The sequence below is a fragment of the Mastacembelus armatus genome, chromosome 6 (genome assembly GCF_900324485.2).
Source record: "Mastacembelus armatus chromosome 6, fMasArm1.2, whole genome shotgun sequence".
NCBI lineage: Eukaryota > Metazoa > Chordata > Actinopteri > Synbranchiformes > Mastacembelidae > Mastacembelus > Mastacembelus armatus.
In genome coordinates, this window is record NC_046638.1 from 8804022 (window position 1) to 8822104 (window position 18083).

An 18083-nucleotide genomic window follows, 5' to 3' on the forward strand; every position below is an offset into this window, starting at 1 on the left:
CAGCAAACTGCTGAAAGCTAGTGTTGAAAGTGTGTTAACTTCATAAAAGAATAGGATTGTTACATAAGCAGTCAATCAAGATCCCACCACCACACAGCCAATAAGGTGAGTTCATTTTGATCAAGCTACTTGTATTGATTTAGCTTCTCGGTAAAATCACCAAAAGTAATGGTAACCTAGTAGCTTAGTAAGATTTGTCCCATGTTCAACTTAATAGTTATGATCGATCCAGGATTTTGCATTGTCATTGAATGGGAAGTCGAAGAAAATAAAGCCCCAAGCCTTTCCATTATGAACCACGAGCTGTTTTCAAATTGTAATTTCATGACTCAAAGTGTAGAAGTGATGTTTTTTTGTTTTTTTTTAACAAATGTCACATTCAGCGCTGACTGATGTGTGTAGGATGATTCAGTCACGGCCAGGCGCAGTGATTAACGGGTATGTCAGCGTGTCTGCTTCCATCTAGCGGTGGATTAATTATATTTTGCATCATTAAAGAGGAGGCAGCAAAAATATGCCATTCCATCGCACCTGACGAGCCAGTTGGAGATTGACTCCTTTATATGCAGCTGCTGAAACACACAGGAGACTCCGTTGATTTGGCTCTTTGTCGACTTCTGCCGTTGATCGGGCTGAACGGGGAAAAAGGTGGCGGCTGGAAAGATACAGGCTATTCTGTGAGACCAGCAACAGGTAGAGTCGCTTTTACATTCCTTACCTAGTACGACAACAACACGCTTGTTACTCGAGGAAGTACGGAAGTCACCTATTACCTGTTTAAGAGTCCCTTTGTCATTTTCTAGTTGGGCATTTGTGCGAGCTGAACGGGAGGTTTTTAGGATCACTGGATGGTGACTGGAGCTTTTTTTTTTTTTTTTTCCATCGCGGAGTCGCATCTGCATTCAGCTCCTGCTCATCATGTACGGTCACAGGAGGCAGGTAGGTGATCCTGCTGATAGAGAGATTTACCGATGCGTATTGGGGCTGAGGCCAGCTCGCACTTAAGAGCTTTTGTTATGTTGCCTTAGGCCTGCTGCCTTTGACTGGCAGTCATAGAAACCTGTCATACTAACAGTACTCCAATAGAAACTCATCCCTGTGCTATACAAGACCACCCCTCACCCATCCCCGCCCCATTGAACACAATTCAAGATCATATATATTTGTTTTAATCTGAATCGGGATTGTTATCATGATCTTCAGATTGCATTTATAGGTTTGTCACACCTTCAGTTGCCCTGTGTAGGCAAGACTAGACTATAGACTATAGTGTATTATGTGAATAGCACGGATGGACATCAGGGCGAGAGACACATCAATAGGCCACGCCGTTCGGGCCAGGTTAGATGAACTCTTTCCATTAAATCCTCCGTGGCGCATGACTCAGGATCACTACAGGCGTTTCTCGTCAGTGGCATTCACTGACACACCTCCACGTTATAGTTAGACAGGATTCTTTGGGACATGACAAGCTTTCAGCAGATTTTCACCGGGTTATTACTGCATATCACTGGAACAATGAAACCCTAATTATACTTCATAATAACCATAATCATTATCTAGCTCACCCATGCTTATACAACTTTAAAAACTGAAACCATTATTCACGATGTGTACAGTTTCTGCATTTGTGTGGCTACCCTCTGTTTCTGTTATTTCTCAATAGCCCAGTATTGAACTACTGGAGTTCATTGGAGTGGTAAAAGAGAACGGCAATGATCAGACATTACTTCCCCCTGTGGTAAGATCATTTAATGTGTCCACTGTAAGGCCATGCTGACTAGTTCTGGGCACTTTAATTTACATATTAGGATTGAGCCATGCTTGTATAAAAGTCTCACTTTGGCGTATCATCTTTGTCACACAGCACACTCCATTATCATATGACTATGTCCTGGTTGCAAAAACAAGTGAAAACCAGGAGAGGGAGATTGTCAAGAAGCAAAACGAATACATTGAAGAACTGAAAAAAAAGAACATAAGAGTCACGGTAAGTGGTTCTTTGATAACAGACAAAAAATGTGTCCTTACCGGTGCAGCAGTTACACGATTCATCGATTCACCTTGTTTTCATTAATTCCTGTTAGAAAATTATCGATGATGAACTTATCTTCTATGGGATTCAAGCACCTAAAGAAATATTTGAGAAGTACAGGTACCTGCTTAAAGTGTCTGATGCTTGTAACTGGAGCGCTGATCAAAACGCTGTGCCTCTCAGCACCAGGTAAGATGTGCTGCTATTGCTATTTGTGGCATTTTAAACAAACATAAAGTAGATGCTGCAGAATTTAAAGAATATGTGTTTGTTTACGTGCTTCATATGTGATTATCATTTCAGTACTGTAATTCTAATGCAAATTTATCTCTAAAGCCTGTTTCCTAACTGTGATGTGCAGGTAGAAGCTCACCTCATACAAATATTTCAAAGTTTCCATAAGATCAGAAATTTAGACATCAGCCTCATTAATAAAGTTTTGACTGCCCCTTGATTTTGACTGCCCCTGTACTTCTCAAAAGTCCTGAAACATGTAATTCTCATGTTTAAGGATAAGGATCGTCCACTTCATCTTGAATAACACCCCTATCCGTTCAGGAGGTGAGAAAAACCTATTTACAATCCTGTTCATTTACAATTCTTTACTATCAATTTTTTCACATTTACCCAGCTTCTTAATTATTTGTATTATTGTCCAACCTGGTAATTTTCACAGAGGGGCTGCGGGATCTAATGAAGGCCAAGGTTTTTGAGGCAAAGTTCTGCTTGCATGAGGTAAAAGTCCTAAACAAATTGTTAAAATGCTGTCTTTAAGGGTTTCTCCTTGTACTCTGTTCATGTATTATCACAAACTTTTACAGTTGCAATGCTGGCAGCTTATCTGTCTTGATCATTGTTTAATTATGAAGGGTTGGCCAAGAGCTGTCAACATTAGCCCTAGAGATTGTATGATTAAACTGATAACAGTAGACAAGTGAATACACATATAGTAGTCTATGAATGAGATTGTAGTCAGATTTTCCTTAATGTGAGATTTGAATGATTCAGTTGTTATGTGTCATTGTTTTCTCTATGGAGATCTGCTCATGTTTGTGCTAAAGATAGTGACAATATTATCTCATCTGATATTACTGACACATCTCTGATTTTCACATGGCTGCTAAGGTGCCTTCCTACTCTTGAGAAATTTCAAAAATTAAGAACTAAAACTTGAGAGTGATCTTCCAAAACATTGCTGTCAAAGAGACGTTTATTGACAAGGGTACTATGCAAGTTTAATTACTGCAGTGTGTCATCCAGTGCTGGAAAAAGTGGGCATGTGTGATCTCATTGATATATATGTGAACATATAAGAACTGATAATTTACACATGGATCAGTATGGATCATCTTCAATTTGCATTATAACTCCATGGTAAGTGAAGTGTTTTCCACAAAATTAAATGTTAAATTACAAGCTATATACATTTCCAAATCTCTTTCCAAATATGAAGCATTCATTTTTTTAAAAATCAGTTAAAACCTGGATAAACTTCTGTTTTCAGTTTAACTGGAGGCTGAGTTAAAAAAAAGAAAAGTTTAAAGCGCTTTATGTTGGTGTTTTCCTTTGATTCTGTGTGCTTCTGCTTTCAGAAAAAGAAACAGAGAGAGCTGAAGGAGTGCTGGGCACGATGGACAGCCTGTCTCCAAGGGCAACCCATAAATGCTGTCAGGTTTGGACTGCAACACAACAGCCTATTCATTATTCTGCTTTTTATACTGTGCAGTTGCAGTTATTGCATCTTTATTGTTTGCTATGTCATCCTACTGTGAAGTAGGTTCTTGGGTTAACAAACAACAGCAAACATGTCACCCACCCCCAATTAAATTGAATCCAAAAAGCAGAACACAATAATTTTTTTAATAAAAGAAATTATATATTTAAAAAATGATGTGATGTTAGCTGTAGAATAAAATTTCAACCACTTAGAAAAGCACCAGCATTAGGCCAAATATCAAACCACATGACAAAGACACAGTCAAGAATCAAATCAAATCAAAATCCAGCCCGTACTTGTTGCTCTGATCAGTGTTACTAATAGGAAGAGGAGGCCAGAACATGTCCTTATTAAATACAATCCAAAAACACTTGCTTTAGTAGTGTTCTTAAATATAAGCCATATACAATATAACATGCCATATACACTAGAAAATATACAGTTTATGCAGAAAGCATATAAAGTACTGAATAGGCTATATCATGCTACAGTATATTCGATATATCTCTATAAAAGTTGCCACAGTTAATTGTACATGTGCAATATATGTAATTGTTCTATGAGCAATAATAACTGTGTGTGCGTGTGTGCTCATGTCAGGAACTACTTTGGGGAGAAGGTGGCCTTGTACTACCTGTGGTTGGGCTGTTACACCTTTCTGCTCATCCCGCCTGCTCTCGTTGGGATGATTCTCTTCCTCTATGGCCTTGCCTTCTTCAACAGCTCACCCCTAATGTGAGTTTGTCCACAAATCCACAGTATCTGTGCATCATCACTGATCATTTACACAGTAATAACTGAAGTGTGTATTGTGTCATAGAAAGGAGGTTTGCGAGGCTGATGTTTATTGTGTTGTAGAAAGGAGGTTTGCGAGGCTGACACAGTCATGTGCCCACTTTGTGACATTAAATGCAAAGTGTGGAAGCTGTCTGACACCTGCACTTACGCCAAGGTACATATTTATATTACTGTTAGCTGGATGATGTGGTTGTCTGGTGGTGCTCATTGCTGGTCTTTCTACCTCCAGGTGAACCTGCTGTTCGACAACGATGGCACAGTGTTCTTTGCGATGTTTATGGCAGTGTGGGGTGAGTTTTGTGTGTACATAAAGTATGATGTATTTTCAATATTCTGATCCCAGTTTAATATAAGATCAATAGATTTATTACAGCTATAAAAATCCTTGCAGTAGGCACACTTAATGAAAATAACTGAAAATCAGAGTGCAGTACTTTTCACAGATGCTGTTCTTTATTCATCCATGCCAACCGTTTGCAGAAAAAAATAATTTTATCTGCCTTGAATATATTTTATCAAACTGGCTGGATGTTTTTATGATCACTGAGACAGGCACTGCCAAGGAGATACCACATCACTGAGCGAACCCACTCCTCTTGGCCACTCACAGCTGAATCAGCATGAGCCATCTGGCCGTGGGGGTGGTCGAACAGTCATCTATAACATATATATAAATGCTCAGTCACTTTGTTATTCAGCTTTATCCTCTCGAGTACCTATTTGTTTTGTAGATTTTTAAATCTCTATTTGCAAACCTATTCTTTTGTCAAATTCATGCCTCTTGTACAAAATAAGGTTTCAGGAAATGATGACTGGTTTATTAGTATAGTTGTGGGAAAAACGCAGATAGCTAGGGCTGCTACTGTGATCTTTAAAGAAAAACATTCTCATGAGTAAATGCAAGGATGTGTGTAAGCAAATAAAGGAGGGCGAGATAAAGAGAGTGTAAGACTATATGGAGGACAGAAAAGTGAAAGAAGATATTAGAGGACATAATCTGCACGGATGAATGGAAAGCTCCTGCAATACCTGTTAAACATGTTACAAACTGTGTAGTAAGTAATACCCTGCAATTCTGCATCTAAAACCATTTTCTTGTTTAAAAATGTAAATGTTTTCTGCTGCCAGCTAAGCTACTATTTTTAACTAAAAATTCTAATCACACACCCTAATCTGGATTATATGGAGCAGTGACTTATTTATTAAAAAAAAAAACACACATCTTTACTGTAACTTCGTGTTTAAGTAGTTTCATAACATGAAAGGTAATACCTACTTCAAAGATTAATTCAAACTGATACCAAATATCGCGGAAGTGGCAAGACTTGCATATATCACAGTGGATCAGACACTTAAAAAAATGTCACGAAGTTCCATTTATATGAACTCTTTTACATGCACATCTTTTACAGCAACACTGTTTCTGGAGTTCTGGAAGCGGCATCGAGCTTCTTATGTGTGTGAATGGAAAGTGTCTGATTGGTGTGAAGAGGAGGTATGATCAGTTTTACACATATTTCATTTCACTAATAACAGGTCAGTGCTCATTTTGAAATTCACACCAGTGTGTGTGTGTGTGTTTCTATTCTATTGTAGGAGGAACTGATCCTGCAGATTGTGAACAACACAAACTGTGAACCCAAGAAATACAAGCACTCCTATCTGCGAAGCACTGTGGTTCTGATCTGTGTCATAGTCATGGTGAGTGACCTTGTTTTGCCTCTTCACATACTACAAGAGTTTGTATAGTGTCAGAACCTGTTTATGAACTAAGGTTAAGGATAAAAATCAGGCTGAACGTGTGTAGGGCTCAGGATGGAAGATGCAAATATGCTCTACTTGATGCTATCACAAGTTTAATGATACAAATGAGTGTTTTTTGTGTTTTCACAGATACTAGTTATCATTGGGCTGACACATGCCTTGGTGGTGTTCAGGGTGATTGCAGCAGTGCTCTTGGCCGAGGGAAAGTGGGAGTTCTTGAGCAACAACAATCTCATGGGAGCGATGATGCTGGGGGCCGTCTTCCATTACCTCATCATCACTGTCATGACGCGGGTACACAGCTCTCTAAATGTGCACATTTGTGTTCATTTAGTAATATTTTCTTTGACTCTAACCATTTTTTTGTCTTTGCAGATTAACAGGACTGTAGCCATGAAGCTCTGTGAAATAGGTGTGTTCATGGAGTGTGCATATTTTCAATTTTTATATGGAGCCAAATTGCCTAACGTGTTCAGCAAGATATAAGCATTGGCACAAAAACATTCTGTACTCTGCTTTTATCGTTTCATTTTAAACCATAGGATATAGGAATATAGAAAATAGAAAATATCAGTTACGTGAATAGCTTTTGACAGGTGGGCAGTGAGAACAGGTAAATAAATCCATGAGAGCTGCAGCAGAAAGGCAGGTAATCAAACAGGAGGCAGGTCAAAGACAGATGACAGACAGAAAACTGGCAACAGACTCAGACATGAGAGTAGTGTCTGGAACACTACAGCAGCTTGACGACATGAATGATGAGGCCAATAGAGACGAAAAGCTGTTCTCTATTCAGTGGCCAACATCCAAAGGTACAGACTCTCAGACTTTGACACACATTTCTGATACGTCTGCCAGGGCTAAGGACTGTCTCACTCTTAAATTGGCAAGTTTCATTGCTTTCTCTGACTGATTTTTGGTTCTTTTTGCTACAATTCTTCATACTTCATTTTGAGAATTAGCTCCAAATTTTGTTACACCCAAAGGCAGGGGATATCCTAGATTGTTTGACTCATTCAGAAAAGTGCTGCCAGTTTACTTATATGAGAGTTATGTGGAATATATCCGAGCCCCTTCATGTGGCCTTTGGTTGTGGTGTATTGTATATTTTAACCTTGTACTGTTTAATGCTTTAATAGAGCTTTTTCACAACAAATAGAAGCACAGGTTTTATTCAAAACAATAATTAAAGCTGGGTTTGTCCAGCTGAAGTGTGACAAGACAGTGAGGAAGCATAGTTGATATCAGAGCCCTGCAGCTGGCACAGTTTATTTAGGATGCTGCCATCATCCAGCTTAACAATTACACCTACTGTAAGTGTTTCCACCTATAACTTGTCGGTTGTTTATGTAATAAAGGTGTTTGCCGAGTTGTGCAGAGTTGACTGGAGTTTATAAAAACAGACTTAACATTGGGCACTCATGCATCTCATGTTAATACTGTGTGTACCTATATTTAAGATAAATAGAATGTAAACAGAGGTAATAATACCACTGAGATTAATCTGAAACTCTGCCAATAATAAGGCTTCCCTAAAGTGTGAGGTTCCCTCCACTGGCCAAACAGTGAAATGCATGCACACTGACAATGAAGTCTGTCTTTTCCAGAGGAAACAAGATCATTTGCTGCCACAGAGAAGAGCTTCACCGTCAAGATGTTCACCTTCCAGTTCTTCACCTATTTCTCCTCGCTCTTCTACGTGGCCTTTTTCCTTGGCAGGTAAGAACTCATGGACTTTTGGTAGGACTGACTAGTAATGCAATATTAATGTTTATGGATTTTTATGGTGGAATTTGTAATGGCCATTATAGTATAATGTGTTATTATTTTAAAACAACAAATATTGACTTGTTTTTGTAACAGGATTAATGGTCATCCTGGTGGTTATGTGCGAATTGCTGGGAAATGGAGGCTAGAGGAGGTGAGTAAAAATAAATAAATATTGCATTTTTATTTTTCAATACATTAAAATAATGTATCTGTATGTTTTGTTTTTTTTAACAAACATTGAACTTTCTTTTATGCAGTGTCACCCTAGTGGTTGTCTCACAGACCTGTTCATCCAAATGGCAATTATAATGGTACTCAAGCAAACTATCAACAATGTCTTTGAATTCACTGGCCCGTAAGTATAAGCAAGATTTGCGATCATACAATGTACATGTCATAATCCAATGGTTGCATGCTGGTTCAAACTGTCTCTTGGTTGCATCAGCTGGTTGAGCAGGTGGTTGAAGAGGAGAAGAACTCAGAGGTTGCAGAGGAAATGCGCCCACTGCTACCTGAAGGATGACTTTGAGGTCAAAGACGGAGCTGAAATGTGTGACAACTGCAAGCTTCGAGACTGGCTCAGCAACTACCGCCTCAATGACGTCGACTCCTTCAGCCTGTTCAAGGAGTTCCTGGAGATGGGTATGTACTCTGCAGAATACTTTAGCATAAAAAAATAAATAAATAAATAGTAGACTAGATTTGGAAAATAATATTTTTCTTTGCTGTCCCCTCAGTGATTCAGTTCAGCTTTACCACCATATTTGTGGCAGCGTTTCCTCTTGCTCCTTTGTTAGCCCTCATTAATAATGTCATAGAGATACGCTTGGACGCCATTAAGATGGTCACTCTGGAGCGCAGACTGGTTCCCAAGAAAACCAACGATATTGGTGAGGATGAGTGGTAAACTAAATATCGATTTGTTAACTGTTGGTTTGCAGTATAGCAGTAAAATAACTTATAGGTCTTGGTTGCAGGTTTACTTTTCATATCATTGTTGCATTTCTTCAGGTGTGTGGATAGATGTGCTAGAGGCTATTGGTGTCTTAGCCGTCATTGCAAATGGGCTGGTCATTGGTGTGTCCTCAGACTTCATCCCTCGACTGGTGTACCGTTACCACTACGGCCCATGTGCAAACGGCACAGTGACAGATATTGAGTGAGAATGCGCATTCTTCTAGAAAATGTTCATGTTTTGACATGTGGCATACAACACTCCCCTCAACACCTGAATTTTCCTTTGGGGATTAATAAAGATTTCATCTTTAAATAAATCAATGTGTTTTTTTGTGTGTGTCTTCAAGCTGCATGGCTGGCTACATCAACAACACTCTCTCCATTGCACGAATAGATGATCAGAACCTACACAATGAGTTCACAGCTAACCAGATGAAGACTCCTGGTGGCTTGAACGTCTCTTACTGCAGGTTTGTGCTGTTTTGGTGTATTTTTTTCTTTTACAGCTGAAGGGTGATGGCATAATTTTGACATTTAGCTTACAAGAAACCAAAGTCAAATTATATTATTTATGACTAACAGTGGAGTTGAAAGCAGTGATTCTGCTAGTGTTATCTGCTATTGCATGTTCATCAATCCGTCCATCCATTTTCTATACTCACTTATTCCTCACCCAGGATCACAGGAATCTGCTGGGGCTTATCCCAGCTCTCTTTCGGGTGGAAGGCAGGGGTACACCCTGGACAGGTCACCAGTCCATCACAGGGCCACATATAGACACACAAAGACAAACAACCTCACACACTCACACTCACTCCTGTGGGCAATTTAGAGTCACCAGTCAACCTAACATGCATGTTTTTGGACTGTGGGAGGAAACCAGAGTACACGGAGTAAACCCACGCAGAACATGCAAACTCTACACGACCTTCTTGCTGTGAGGCAACAGTGCTAACCACTCAGCCACCAAGCTGCCCTTACGTGTTCATAGCACCCTCAAATGTCCTGTCATTATCCAGAGTGTATTACTGTTTCTGTAAGGACTGCGTAACCTCTGGTAATAGAAGAGCAATTTAAATGACGTTTTTGTTCTTAAAAACGGTGGGCCATCATTACAGCTGGTTCCTACAATTACCTAAAACATCAGCTTTCTGGTCTGTTCCTCTTCACAGCTATAAAGACTACAGGAGTAATGAGGACTACAGTCTGACCCCACAGTTCTGGCTAATTTTAGCTGTGCGCTTTGCATTTGTCATCCTCTTTGAGGTAAGCCATTTTGCACCTAGACAGAGTAAGTCACCCCATTTTCAGACTTTAATTAAAGGCAATTTTTACAGCACCCAACAAAACCCCCACAATGTCATCCCATCTCTTTGTCTGCTTTGAAACTCAGCATGTCTTGGTTTTAAAATGTTAAAATTGTAATCTGGGCTATAACAAAATCAGAATCTTATCTTTAATTAAACCATATTTTCACAGATAGAAAACAAAACTACATGCCTAACATTTTCTTCTATGCTTCCAGCATGTCGTTGTTGTATTCAAATTCATTGCAGCCTGGTTTGTACCAAGCGCTCCCATGCATGTCAAGAATGACAGACTCTTTGATAAACTTGCAAGACTAAAAGAAGAACTCAGGTGAGTGTCACATATAGTATGATAGTATGTGGTTAGACTGGTGTGGCTGCTGGTTCCTTTTAGGTCATGCACTCACTAGAGATTCCTCCACCTGATACACTAACCTGGTGCTGATACCCACCTTTTTAGTGACTGACATGTCTGATCTGCAGTAAATACAGCTCATTTGACAGTGTCGTTGTGTTAAATTCAGTGTTTCTGCTTACAGTCACCAGTGATCCCTGACCTAGCTTAGATAAAAATGATCTTGATGACTTTCAAATAGTGAATTTTACAGATTTTATATTTGGAGAAATTATATATCTTCCTCAAACTAGAAAGTTTTCACACACTGAACTTGAGTGCAATAAAGCACAGGTGGATCTTAATAACGTGGTGTGGCTGTGGCTCAGGAGGTGGAGCAGTCAACTACAGTCCACATCCTGAAAGTGTGCAAGACACTGAACCCCAAGTTGCTCTGATGGCTGCCATCAGTGTGTAAATGGAAAACATTGTAAAGGGCTTTGAGTGCACTTGAGTGTAGAAAATACCATTACTTAGTTATTACCTGTGCACACTTACCTGTGCTTGTGCTGTGATAATGATCTATTTGGTCAGTTTGACTTTCACTTCATGTTTTTATCATTTGTGATACAATGACTTTTTGCAGCATTGTGACATCTCTTAGTTTTCTTAATATAAGTTTTGCAACAAACTAATCCTTGGCATTTATTTCTTGCAGGTTATTCGAAGCGTGACAGCATTCAAAATCTGAAGGGACACATTTTTCACTGAGAACTTGAACCCAGTGTTGCCTTGTGCATTAAAGTGTCCAGACCATTACAGTGTTGTGTCAGCTACTAAGCCATTTATCATCTCTGCACCAACACAGAGGGCGCTCGCTCTGTTTTAGTGTTCACAGTGCTGGCTACCTGGATTCTCATCCATGACGTGGATTTTGGAGACAGACACACTTTCTTATACAAAACAAATGTACAGAAACTGACTTTACTGACCACATCCTGTATGAGATTATTCTTACTCTATTTTAAGAATGCACTGACAGCTTTCTGTTGGATCTCTATATTTGTGAGCCTTGCGAGTGTTTTTATTGAAAGCCTAAACATAATTTATACTGCTACTGTAAACAGAGTACCTATTGTGTGTTACGATGTTGCCTTATATTATAAAAAAAAAAAGTGCTGTGATGTTTTTGGTGTCTGATATCTGGTATCTTTTGTAAATCGGACGCAAGAATGTTTTGCATCATAATATTTTATTTTATGGAATAAAAGAAGAAACATTGACCTGATCAAACATCTTTTAAATTCAAGTTTGTCTGTTAAAAATATGTCATAAATAATTATTGTGTCAATTTAAATTTTTCCAAAACACATATTTAGCACATTCATGCTGGAGCCATATGTTATTTTGTCTAAGTTACAGTATTTCAGTAATAGCTACAAGTCGGTGTTGTCTTTAAGGCTGTAGATCTCTGGACAGTTTTGATCAGTCCTGTTTTGGTGAATTTGGTGGTTTTAATTTCACATACGTTAACTACATCGAAATCACACGTCTTCTTAGGCTTAATTTCTTATAAGCACAAAATATTATAATAAAATGTATTTGCAAGAAATGTATTCCTGGGATGTCCTTGGAAAAGAGCATCATGTAGGTAGGAGTTGCACATGTACCAGTCACACAAGTGATTGTGTGCTACAAATATAATGAAATCATGAAAAAAGTAATAATTAATTATGATCCCAACTCTTGAAAAGCAACTGAATACATGCTGTGATTGTTGAGTTTTCTATAGCTACGTCTATAGCTGTAGCTATAGGGGATTAAATGCAGGCTACTGGAATTTTAGTGAGTTTCTCTCTCCCTCTCTGCAACGCAGGTGAAAGCTGCTGCGGACGTCACGTGACCACGAAGAGCCAATAGCAGGGGAGTTTCAGGTCCTCCCAGGTGTTGTTGTACAACCAGAAGGGTGACGTCTGCGTACTTACGTCTACGGCGCCATACAATGTAACAAAACTGTAGTAAACTTACTACATCTGTTCGAGACGGTGATGTAGATATATTTAAAAAACTTCTTTTGGTTTATTTTTCACTCGAAGACAGAGGGACAGAGAAAACTGCGGCTCATGGCTGTGATTTTAGTGGCTTTGATATTAATGTGCACCAGGTCATTGGACAAGACTTTCGTCACGGCCGGTGAGTGTGGACAAAATAACACTGTATATTTGAATGTACTCCAAAATGTTCTGTGTACACTTTGAGAAGAGGACCAGTTTTAGAAACAGTTCGTTTGTTTTTATTTGTAGGGTTCCCCTGCGTTACTGTTATTATTATTTTTGTTGTGTTAGTCCATTGTGAGTTATTTGTCGCAGTCAGATTTACTGGACGCTGGATGGGTAAATATCAGGTCAGTGTGTGCAGGGTCAGTGTCTGTCATATGCAGTCACATGCTGTTTCCTGGCAACAGGACGGCCAGACCCGGACTTTAGACCCGGATGTGTGTCTCTGTGTTTGAGAAACGGTAAAAAAAAAAAAAAAACAAGAAAGAAAAAGCAAACCAAAGCAAGGGGAAAGTCCGAGAGGAACCTGGGCGAGCCGTCGTGCAGGTTATTTTTGGCTTTCGGTCGATTAGTCACAGTGAAAGATGCGCAGAATATCTGGAAGAACAGGTCCAGATTTAGCTAATAGGACAATTTTGATTAACCTAGTTTGAAAGTCTGGTCTGACAGAGAGTTGGTTAATTGTTATAGTAAGTTTAGAATTTATATATATAGGCTATATAATTTTTGCCTTTAATCGATAGAGGAAGGTGGAGAAAGGGACAGGAAATATAGGGAGAGAACAGGAGGAGACGTGGTATAATGACGACTGGACCAGTTCAGCATTGTTTGCATTGAAAATTTCCTTTAAAACACCCCCTTTGCTCACAGTCTACCATTGTCAAAGTATAGACAAGTTCACCTTCATGCACCAGTGGACACTGAAGCTCCAGAGTGTATGCAGTGTTTTGTCAGGGAAGCAAAGTCATTTCCCTGCGACACTAGATAGCAGGATGAGCGGTAGATAATGGATGGAGGGAGGGTAAAGTCATTTCTGGTAATTTGCTTACTATATGTATTTTATCACACAACATAAAGTACAGATGCACTGGCCTAGGTCCTGTCCTTATTAGGACTGAGTTATTGGTCATGTTGCAGCTGATTCATATTAAATACAGTTATTATTCTATTCCAATTTACTGTTTGGTCTATTTGGTGCACTCAGTTTATTGTGTCACAGCAGATCCTGGACTCATGTCACCTGACAAGAAAAAAAAAAAAAAAAAGAAAGGTCTAGTCACTTCCATTGGGAAGAGAGCCCCAGGATCGGTGGACTCCCTGAGTTGAGAATCAGTTTTTTTTTTAAAGAAACTATTGTATTGGTGTAACCCTAATGTGAATAAGCCTCCCTGTGTCTCTGTTTGTAGCTCAGACCTGTGTGGATGAAAGCAGGTTTAAGGAACAGGTGCTTTATGCGGGGCAGCAGTGGCCTCCATATCAGCTAAACTGCTCTCTGGAGCCCCAGAGCTCCCCACAAATCCAGCTGACCTGGCAGAAAGACTGTCAGCAGCTCCCCAGTCTGTATGGAAGGACCTACCTGGAGTTTTCCAGCCTCAGCTTAGAAGACCAAGGGAATTACACCTGTATGCAGCAAAGCAACAGCACAGCCTCATTCACTGTGCGTCTCACGGTTAAGGGTAAGCGTAATTTCCACAAAATTACGTAAGTATAATGACGTCTTTCAAAACCTGAAACCCGACAGTGTAATTGTGAGGTTTTTGCAGCAAGCTGTTATTTGTCCCTGCTGTAAACTTAGAATTTGTATTAGGAATGAAGGGGCCGGATTGGCTACACCTGCAAAGAGGCATTTTGTTTCAACATGCCTTCCAGCAGCAGTGTACTTTTGTGTACAACTATTAGCCTGAACAAAGATAACAATGGTATGTCTTTACACAGAGCTGCAGTGCTCCAAAGCCCCAGAATTTAAACCTAATGGCGATCTGACCAAACTGTGGAGGAGTGTGGGATCCACTGTGAAAATGAACTGCACTGCTCTCCTCCGCTGGGACCCAAATGAGGCGCAATGTGACACCACGCTGCAGTGGAGCAAAGATGGCCAACCCCTCACAAACCTCACACTTTACATGCAGAATACATCCTCATGGTGATTTTTGAGCTTTTAAAACAGAAATTCTCATTATTTATCATGGTACTGCTTCAGTGAAAGTATTTGAGAAAGTATTTTTCCTGCTTATCAGGTCTCCCGTTGCTGGCCAGCTGATGATAAACAGTCTGTTAGTGACCACGCTCAGGGACCTGGAAGATTTTGGCCTCTACAGCTGCACAGTGAGGAATGTTTCAGCAGATTTCAGACTAGAGAATTCAAGTAAGAAAACAGAATACATGGTGGGTTTTTAATTTTTTTGTCTTGCATCTTGTGTTATATTGTTGAAAAATCTACCTACCATACAATAAAATCCACATTCACAGTTTATGAATAGCGATTTCAATTGATGTATTTGTTGATTACTTTATACAGATTTTTAATTGTTTCTCTGTGTGTGTGTGTGTGTGTGTGTGTGTGTGTGTGTGTGTGTGTGTGCAGACAGCCCCAGCCACACAGCTGCTGTTATTGCAGCCGTCATTCTCCTCCTCTTCCTGGCTGTAGCTGCTCTCGTGTACTCCAGGTGTCAGCTCAACATCAAACTCTGGTACAAGAACTCCTACGGAGAGTATGAACTCAATGGTGAGACTACTGTTGCACTGATGTAATGTACAATTACCCTACACATGTAAAATGCCATATTAAAGCTACTAGTGTGTTTGGATCTCTGCCAACAGATGGGAAATTATATGACGCCTACATCTCCTATGTGAACAACGACTATGACAGGAAGTTTGTCAACTTTATTCTCAAACCTCATCTGGAAAATAAAAATGGGTTCAAGATGCATCTCAATGACAATGACATCCTACCTGGTGGCGGTAAGCTTACATTACTAAATTATATAATACTGTATTATGTATGGTGGTTCATGGTATGGTGGTACATAAATGCTCTTTTTTTTTTATAAACCCAGTCATATCTTGTAGGTCTCTGGATATTTTTTCTCATATCTAAATATTACAGGGACATTGTGCTAATTGTAAATCAGCTGCTTTTAACAATACACAACATGCCTCCAGAACCTTCTGCAGAACTGCTAATGAACATGAGTCGATCCCGGCGTCTCATCGTGCTGCTCTCTCACGCGTACCTCGAGCAGGACTGGTGCTATAATAACTTCAGGTCAGACTCACGCAGACTAATTAAATTTAGAAACAAACACTAGAAACAACACTATTCAAACAGCACATATACTATATAAACCAGGGTGAAATCACTGTGGCATGATTACGATACGCCACTTGAGGTCAGTGTTGCTGTCTTATAGATGTGTGCAATTTCAGACAGGGCCTTTTGCACTTGTTGGAGATTTGTCAGCAGCCCATCCTCATCATGTTGGAGGGTCAGTCCAAACGCTTGAGGCCTGAGGTCAAGCAGCAGCTCAGTGAGCACGAGCACTGCCTCACGATACTCACCTGGAGGCACAACTCTGTGGTAATAATACTTGTTTACATGTGTCATTTAAACACTTTCAGTTATGACCAAAACAATCAAAGTAAAACTCATCTCAAAATAACACATAACTGTGTATATTTGTGAATACATATATACATGCAGAGCACCTATAATGTTTATAGTGCACCTGATGCCTCGGTAAAATAATCAGGAATGGTTTTGTGTTGTACAAAGGTTTAGTTTTAAGGTTTCCAGCCCATAAAACCAGAATGTTTAATTTGCTAAGTGAATATCCATTTTTTACAGCCTGTAGTTATTTTAATATATATATTTGATAAGTACATGTATAATGAAACTCAAAATGCACATTATTTTTATTCAGTTCTCTACATTATGTAATGATACATGCAAGCAAAGTGTCTATATTTAAAAAATTCAGATGTGATTGACTGTGACAGCAGGTTGTCATGTGTGCTTCCTGTGCATTTGCTATCCACAGACTCCTTCCTCTGTCTTCTGGAAACAGCTGGCCTTGGCGATGCCTCGCAGGGTCGTCTTCCACAGCGAGTCTTCAGGCGACCCGCAGACTGTGCTGCAAGACGACAAAGACCCCATGCTGACCGTTGAACCTGATTATCTGGACTGTCGCTCAGATGCTGACCCTGCTGGAGATCTGGGTAAGAGCAGCAGTCACTTGTCTATCAAAGATATCAAAGATAAATACTCAAAAACATTAAAACAGCTAATAAAATCTATTAATATTTTTTAAGTTACATCAATCTGCAAGAAAGGAAATGAGCGTGTTTTACACAGCAGTGTAAAAGCATAATGTATATGCATTGATTTGGGATACATTTTTCACCGCATCCGTTTCTCTTTTGCAGGGCTTCGTCTTCCTGTGCACAAGGTCCTGGCCTGTAAAGCTCCTGTCCTTCCTGCTGCTCCCATCACAACAGATGAGCCCAAACCCTCAGAAATCGACATGTCGGATCTGGGTTCACGCAATTATGGAACCCGCTCAGACTTCTACTGCCTGGTGACTGAGGATATTTGACTCACACTCCCTTCACTAAATGATCGCCTACACAGAAATCGCCATTAGCATTGCTTTATATTTATGTGTCAAGCAGCTAAATATATATGTATTTTTCTTCATGTGCTGTTAAAATCTAAGTGTTACCTTTTTCTATTTCCACTTAACAAAATCAGATTTATAATGTTTTTATATTTTGTACTGTTGTGTAAAATATTTTATGGGAAATTATCTGAAATATAGTGACTTGCTGTAGAGATTCAGATTTGATTGCCAGCATGGTTCTATTAGTCTCCCAGCAGAGGGCAGGGTAGCATCAGGCATCATGCAGACAATATGAAGGTATTTTGATTTTGAAGCACTTTGTCATCATTTGACAGCTGACAGTACACAGATGGTTGGGAAAGAGACTCTTAAGATCGACTCTGAATCCTGAAAACCGGTTTGTGCTCTAGTAACCTGAAACTGCAGGTCGTCCTTGACTGAAGAAATGCCAGTTTTTTACATTTCTGTACAGGTGGGGACTTTGTATGCAATAAAAGCCTTCATTAAAAACATGGTAATTATGCTAATAAAGCAATTTGACGAAATACTAGAGTATTTCCTGTTCTAGAGGCTGATGATCTCTATCCACATGGAGTGATGATTACTTCCAGGGAGATAAGAGCCTAAATAAGGGTGCAGCAGTCAACGTCTCGTATTGTTCCTGTCTGAACACGAGCAAATATGTAAATAAGGAGTGGCCGACATTTTACCATGTTGGTGTCAGT

General features: G+C 39.6%; 2 protein-coding genes across 6 annotated transcripts; both read left to right on the plus strand.

Moving 5' to 3' along the window:
- On the plus strand, window positions 1–12378 carry LOC113132729 (anoctamin-9). 4 transcript variants are annotated; one of them, XM_026311053.1, is made up of 26 exons: window positions 1–105; window positions 499–693; window positions 804–939; window positions 1667–1741; window positions 1868–1990; window positions 2088–2224; window positions 2547–2596; window positions 2712–2770; window positions 3628–3707; window positions 4353–4487; window positions 4611–4704; window positions 4780–4840; window positions 5963–6045; window positions 6147–6251; window positions 6444–6608; window positions 6690–6726; window positions 7922–8033; window positions 8178–8235; window positions 8342–8439; window positions 8530–8726; window positions 8822–8974; window positions 9096–9243; window positions 9389–9511; window positions 10214–10307; window positions 10567–10679; window positions 11401–12378. In XM_026311053.1, exons 3-26 carry the CDS (start codon window positions 919–921, stop codon window positions 11414–11416), a joined length of 2337 nt encoding a protein of 778 aa, XP_026166838.1. In that variant the 5' UTR covers window positions 1–105; window positions 499–693; window positions 804–918; the 3' UTR covers window positions 11417–12378. The 4 variants fall into 4 exon arrangements, with proteins under 4 accessions (XP_026166838.1, XP_026166839.1, XP_026166841.1 ...); XM_026311056.1 differs by having other exon boundaries at window positions 24–105; window positions 384–693; XM_026311054.1 differs by having other exon boundaries at window positions 499–939.
- Window positions 12379–12546: 168 nt separating this feature from the next.
- Window positions 12547–17903, plus strand: sigirr (single immunoglobulin and toll-interleukin 1 receptor (TIR) domain). 2 transcript variants are annotated; one of them, XM_026311068.2, is made up of 11 exons: window positions 12547–12686; window positions 12779–12875; window positions 14146–14415; window positions 14675–14882; window positions 14977–15104; window positions 15324–15464; window positions 15560–15703; window positions 15905–16007; window positions 16169–16319; window positions 16780–16957; window positions 17165–17903. In XM_026311068.2, exons 2-11 carry the CDS (start codon window positions 12806–12808, stop codon window positions 17332–17334), a joined length of 1563 nt encoding a protein of 520 aa, XP_026166853.1. In that variant the 5' UTR covers window positions 12547–12686; window positions 12779–12805; the 3' UTR covers window positions 17335–17903. The 2 variants fall into 2 exon arrangements, with proteins under 2 accessions (XP_026166853.1, XP_026166852.1); XM_026311067.2 differs by having other exon boundaries at window positions 12554–12875.
- The last annotated feature ends 180 nt before the right edge of the window (window positions 17904–18083 follow it).

Bases quoted from the DNA above. Each gene is read 5' to 3' on its own strand.
- LOC113132729 (XM_026311054.1), top strand. From the start codon at position 919: ATGTACGGTCACAGGAGGCAG. The intron at 4,705-4,779 runs GTACATATTTAT...TTCTACCTCCAG, and splicing joins ACACCTGCACTTACGCCAAG to GTGAACCTGCTGTTCGACAA. The intron at 6,252-6,443 runs GTGAGTGACCTT...GTGTTTTCACAG, and splicing joins TGATCTGTGTCATAGTCATG to ATACTAGTTATCATTGGGCT.
- sigirr (XM_026311068.2), top strand. From the start codon at position 12,806: ATGGCTGTGATTTTAGTGGCTTTGATATTAATGTGCACCAGGTCATTG. The intron at 14,416-14,674 runs GTAAGCGTAATT...GTCTTTACACAG, and splicing joins TGTGCGTCTCACGGTTAAGG to AGCTGCAGTGCTCCAAAGCC. The intron at 14,883-14,976 runs GTGATTTTTGAG...CCTGCTTATCAG, and splicing joins ATGCAGAATACATCCTCATG to GTCTCCCGTTGCTGGCCAGC.